Genomic DNA, 6,297 nt, shown 5'->3' on the forward strand with positions numbered 1-6,297 from the left:
GGGGTGTGGTTACCTAGTGAGTGCATACAAATCGCTGTTTGTGAGCTCAGATGCAAACTTTTCTGGCCATGATTCTTTTACAGGTGTATTTGTTTTGCCTTTCACAGATTATTTGACTCTAAATGGCAATGTCATTCATACCAATTGTATGACATTTGATCTCCCCAACAGATGTGTCTCATAATAAAAATAACTTGTGCCTATTGTGTAATTTATATCAAACGAAATATTGCCATGGTATAGGAAAGTTATCAATGAAATAGAGACTGAATGTTTTGAGGATGGAGAAAAGCTAAAATTAGGTCAGCTCATCTACTTCATTAGGGCAAGCTCTTTTCTTTGATAACACAAGACAGAGAACATAACAATGTGGGGCACATATCTGACACTGCAGGAAGAACTTGGCAACATGTTGCTTGGTTCATTTTACTCTTATTGTTAAAGGAAGCAGCACACTCCTCTGCTTTCCTATGTTGATGGACGCAGTATATACAGTAGGCAGATGGCCCAGCTGGGCATGCCCCCTCATTAGCAGACAGTGCCCCATATGAGATGTGTTATGCCAATTATAACTCTCTAGAACAGAGGAGAAATCCTGCACTGCTCCTTGACAGCAGGTGAAGGGCCACTGGCATCCTTCCAGTATCTGTGCAGCACAAGGAAGAATTTTGTGTTTGCATCACAGGATATTTTCCCTCTCATTGCCAGTCTAGTTCTTTTTATAATAACTTTATAGTTGCAGCCTCCATCACTACCTTTGGTAGTCCATTTCACAAAGTAACTGCCTTTCACATAAATACATTTATTTGCACCTTCTGTAATGCTTGCTCTCTTCTTACCTTCAGTCTCTTCTCTCTCTCCTTTTTGAACCTGTTACCTTCTGGAAATATTTTGTTGTTTTCATGCCTAGAAATTTAAAGCTTATTTTTTTAATGAACAAAAACATCATTTTCCCAACGTTTCCACACAGTTGTTACCCCGCATATACCTATCTGTTGCCTTCTGCATTTTGTTCCAGTTCCTCATTTTCCTACCCATAATAAGGTGTCCAGGATTGTCCCTAATAATAATTCAGGTGTGATTTCATCAGCCCTTTTTATAGTGCCATAATAATCTTCCTCACTGATTGGTGCATTTCAGTATTTCCTAAACCCTGCCTCACAAGGAGCTAATGGTTTTCAGTTGTTATGTACCAGATCCTTTATTGCTACTAGAGAGTGTAGATTATTTGTCTTCTATTTTTAATGAATCTATAATACTCAACAGTAGTGTTCAATTAACATCAACTCGGCTCTCCCACTTCAAGCCCAGTATCTCTTTTTTTCTTTGATACTGACCCACTGAATAATTTTTTCATCATCTACAAGCAGGCACACTTTTGGATTTGTTTCCTCCTCCTTTTCATTGATTTATAGTTTCAAAAAGATTGGACTTAATGTCCGCTACTGATCTTCCCTTCTCAGAATTTTCCTTTCACCTGATTTGTATCCATGTGCTGGTATATTTCAACTTTGGTTACTAAAGCAATTTTTTTATCCAGGCTAGAATTTCACCATCAATAGCTGCTTTCTAATGTTATAAGCAGTTTCTTTCATTCTTTTTTTAGGCACTGCTTTGTTGCAACCCTTCTTGAAGCCCAGTTATATGGTATTTTGTTTCACACTTGTTGACTCTTATTGTCACCATCTCAAGGAAATTAATCCTGTTTGTTAAGCATGCTTTCCCCCTTCAAAGACCAAGCCATGACTGTCTTTGATGTCTGTACTGTCCAAATCTTCTCTTATTTTGTTTCACATCAGTGATTTTTAGAATCTTTCCAAAGCAGCCATCAGATGTACGAAATGAGACAACGTCATCCTCTGATCCTGTTTTCAGTGTGGCTATCCAGACAGCTTCTTTCCGATCACTAGCCTTTTATAATGTACAGGAGCCAAAAATGTCTCTAAATTGAGGGGTGGAAGAGGGTTGTTAATTTACCTCTTTGCTGAGATTATTATATGTCTTAAAGGGATATTTCAAAGACAAGAATCAGTTTCCTGCCTGCCTCTGGATTAGAAAATATTAAGAAGCTAAGAGCACGATCTGCCTACAATTTAAAAAAGCTGCCTGCCTTAGAGAAGTTTGTTGCACTGATTGAGGCTAACCTCACCTATCCTAGCCATTGCTGTGCATTCACAAATTGGAAAAGACAAATGTGAGTAATTCCATTTTTCTTTGCATTTCTGACTGTTGATGGTGAATCAAATAATTAAACTTAATTTATGGAAAAGAGATTAAAGCTAGGTATGGAGGTTTTTCCCAAGTATTTATAAAACAAATACATTTGTATATACAGAGAGCAAAGTACATATTAGGGGCCAGATAATCTGCTGCTGTAAATGGTCATACCTGCATTAACAGTAGATAGTTGCAGTATATTCAATAAGGCCCAATGGGCTTTGCTCAGGTGGGCCCTTCAGGAGCCAAATTGAAGCCCTTGCAAGGCAAACAACTTTCTAACCTGTTGTGAGAGGCAGCCAGAGAGACAACAAGGTGAAATTCTGAACCCATTGAAGTCAGTTGGAGTTTTGGCTTTGACTTCAGCAGATTGATCATAAGGAGTGATGGAAATAATGGACCCAAAGTGGCACACAAATGCACATATTGATCATACACTAACATAGATGTTGTAGGGATAATGTATTTATCCACAGGTTTAAAAGCCCTAATACGTATGCATTTGATACACATGTTTAAATCCCTGATCCTTAAATGGGATCTGCTAATGTACCCTGTGGAATCCCACTGAAGTCAGGTGGGGGGGGGGTGATCTTTTCAGGCTCCTAAATCAGTTTGTCATGTTGCTTCTGGTTTGCCATCAGCAGAATGCATTGAGTCTTCGCGGGTTCTCAAGTATTTTCATGTCATCAGGTATTCTTAAAGTTCTGCGCATTAATTAGTTTAATCAACCCATAAATCCCCTCAGTTTATATCATTGATAAAGCTGTAGGTGGTGTTCAGAATCCATGCAAAGGCTTAATATCAATGCAAGCTCTTTTTTTGTTGGATATCCTTAAAAAGCTAGGAATGGCCATGTCAGAACAATCCACATTCTAGCTGTCCAGAATCTTTGTTCAGACATGATATGTCGGGCTTGACAGAAAATTAAAACAAAACAAAAATTACAAAGCCCTTAGACGATTACACTAATTTAAATTGTATACTTTTTATTAATACTAATTTCTTCAGGCAGTGAAAAACATTTGGGCTCCTTTGTGCTGGTAGATAATAAATAAACATTTGGGCTCCTTTGTGCTGGTAGACACTGCAGTGCTATCTGTCTTAAGAATGTGAGTCTAATGGTTGAGGCTATAATAATAAGGGGAAAATTTGGCAGAAATCGTTATTCATTGTCCAGCGTGACTTCAGAATACTGGACTCTTTGGTAGGAGAGTTTATCAAATGGTGATATTTTCACCTATATCTCCAGTTACCAGGCTTCTGTGGTTAATAAACAGCAATGAGTCTGATCCTGCCACCTTGAAGCTAATGGGAGCTTTTCCATTCATTTCAGTGGAAGCAGGATTAGACTCAATTTCTTCACTTGATGTGAATGAATTCTATGTTTTCCTTTCCCTCAAAATAAGGATCTAGTCAGGTTTCACGATCAGCTACAATATCCAGTTATTTGGTGTTTGTCATACAGCAGCTAGAAATGCCCATGTTTGTGTCGTGTTGTGGTGTTTCCAGCAAGAACTGTACCTCATGGTGGAAGAAATACCTTTGGAGCTAAAAATGAGGCAGTACTACAAAAGCAAAAGAGAGCAGAACTGCATTAAAATTTCTCTGACTGACCTGTCAAAGCTCTGTTATCTCCCATTAGAAAAAGTGTTTCCTTATCAAGATGTATTTCCTTTCTTAAGAAAAACAAATATTTGCTCAACATCAGCATAGTACTTGTCTTTCTCACACAGAAGATAGTTTGTGGTTTATTGTGGCTCCAGAAAAAAATCTGTATTCCAATCCCTGCTCCAGAAAATATGCCTATGTCTACACTACAAAATTATGTCAACCTAACTTAGCCTGGTATACAGCCACTACACTTATGAAACCACTTATGTGTGTGCACACTTGGCTTCAAGTGTCAGTGATACACATCCTCTTTAGGAGTGGTTGTGTCAATTGTATTGGCAGAGCGCACCATTGAGCAATGGCTTCTGAAAGCCAGTAACAGTCAACGTAAGCAATGCAGTGTCTACACTGACACTACATCAACCTGATTACATCAACCATGACCCTATGCCCCAATGTTACCCCCCAAATCAGACTCTAGAGCACCCTCACAATGGCCTGCTTATATCAGTTACGCACTTGTCAATGTATCTGTTTTGGCAGGTGAAACGATGCGGTTCTGGCGGGACCCAACTGAGAGTGTCAGTTCAGGACAAATTGCTTAAACAGGGCAGTTACAGCCCAAGGCTGGGGTTTTTCCACCGCTAAGGCAAACCAAACCAGCCAGACAAAGAGGACTTTGGTCTCACCCCACTGGCTAACCACAAGTCACACAAGCAATTCCCTTAGACACTCCAGTTTCCCAGTATCACCACCAGTGCCACTTGTCAATGGCTATGAAAACCAATACTCCAGTAAAAGAAAAAAGGTTCTCTCAATCCCAAAGAATCAATCCCCAGACCCAGGTCAATATACAAATCAGGTCTTACCCAAAAATCACGCTGTTGCCAGTCCTTTAGAATCTAAAATCTAAAGGTTTATTCATAAAAGGAAAAAGATATATATGAGCGCTAGAACTGGTTACATGGAATCAATTATATACAGTAAAGGCCAAGTTCTTGATTCAGGCTTGTAGCAATGATAGAATAAACTGCAGATTCAAATCAAGTCTCTGGAGTACATCCTCCATTGGGATGGGTCATTCAGTCCTTTGAGGAGAGCTTCCATTTGTAGCAAAGTCCCTCCAGAAGTAAGAAGCAGGATTGAAGACAAGATGGAGATGAGGCATCAGCCTTTTATAGTCTTTTTGAGGTGTAAGAGCACCTCTTTGTTCTTACAGTGGAAAGTTACAGCAAAATGGAGTCTGGAGTCATATGGGCAAGTTCCTGCATACTTTGCTGCATTACAAGGCCTATCTGCCTTCTCTCAATGGGTCAGTTGTGTAGCTGATGGTCCTTAATGGGCCATCAAGCAGGCTAGGCAGAGCTAACATCAGCTTGTCTGGGATGTTTCCCAGAACCATGTTCTATATGGTCCCAGATTATATCAATAACGTCACAGCAGGTAAAAGGGGAGGCCTGCCCTAGAGGAATTGCCGGGGTTTTACTGAGGGTTTTCCTCTGACCTTTGGAAAACTTCCCCAGGATATACTAACTCTGTTGAACCTTGGGAGGACACAGATAGAGCATTCCAATCAAAGTATTGACACACAGGCATTAATTCTTCAAAAAACAATGTAATCTTTATTCAATATACCTATATTCCCCAATACAATAAACCCTAAAAGCATATATCAAGAAACAATTCTGTTAGCACAGGTATGCATATCAAAGCACCCAATACTGCAATACCAGAGATTTGGAAATGGCTTTCAAGTGGTTACATTCTACATACAATTATCAGTCACATGTAGAATGCTGACAGCAGGTTCTTACTTAAACATTAAAACTGTATACAGAGTAACAAACTAGGGCTGTAAAGCAATTTAAAAAATTAATCACAAAAAATATTTTTTAATCGTAATTATTTGTTTGACTTAATCATGTGAGTTGACTGTTATTAATTGACAGCTCTATAACAAACATACATGCACAAACATCCAACTTTATTATCGCAAGCATACACATTCATACATCCTATTGGTTCCTTATACTATGGTCATCATGCTTACTTATCTGCAATCTTCTTTCCCTCTCATCTGTTTATGGTCCTTTTGCTCTGTCACGGCTACTTCTGAACTATTACTGCTGCTGCAGCTCCTCCCTTTTTCAGTGATTTCAGCTCATTTCTGATCTTTCTTCTTCCTCTCCTGCTTCTGTGCCTGCAATTATCTTGACTGACTCAAGCCTGTCAACTCTCTGCCTTATATACAGGTTTTGGTATATTCAGATTGGTTGTTTCCTCAATCTTTATATACAAGTTGCTTTGTCAATCCCTTGGTCTATTCTGATTGGTTATTTACTCTGTCATTAGGATTAGCAAACCTATCCACTAGTCATCTTTAAGCCTTCCTTGTTCTTATGAACCAATCACAGCCGTTGAACTCATCTGTCAGTCAAAGCCGGACTTGATTGAAAACCTGCACCA

General features: G+C 39.1%; 1 protein-coding gene across 1 annotated transcript in view; it reads left to right on the plus strand.

The window, feature by feature from the left end:
* FSHR (follicle stimulating hormone receptor) overlaps positions 1 to 6,297 on the plus strand; it is a 166,913-nt gene that overhangs the window by 149,400 nt on the left and 11,216 nt on the right. The window contains 1 exon segment of the mRNA XM_075064419.1: positions 2,009 to 2,194. Coding sequence (XP_074920520.1) covers positions 2,009 to 2,194 — 186 coding nt within the window.

This window comes from Chelonoidis abingdonii, chromosome 3 (assembly GCF_003597395.2).
Source record: "Chelonoidis abingdonii isolate Lonesome George chromosome 3, CheloAbing_2.0, whole genome shotgun sequence".
NCBI lineage: Eukaryota > Metazoa > Chordata > Testudines > Testudinidae > Chelonoidis > Chelonoidis abingdonii.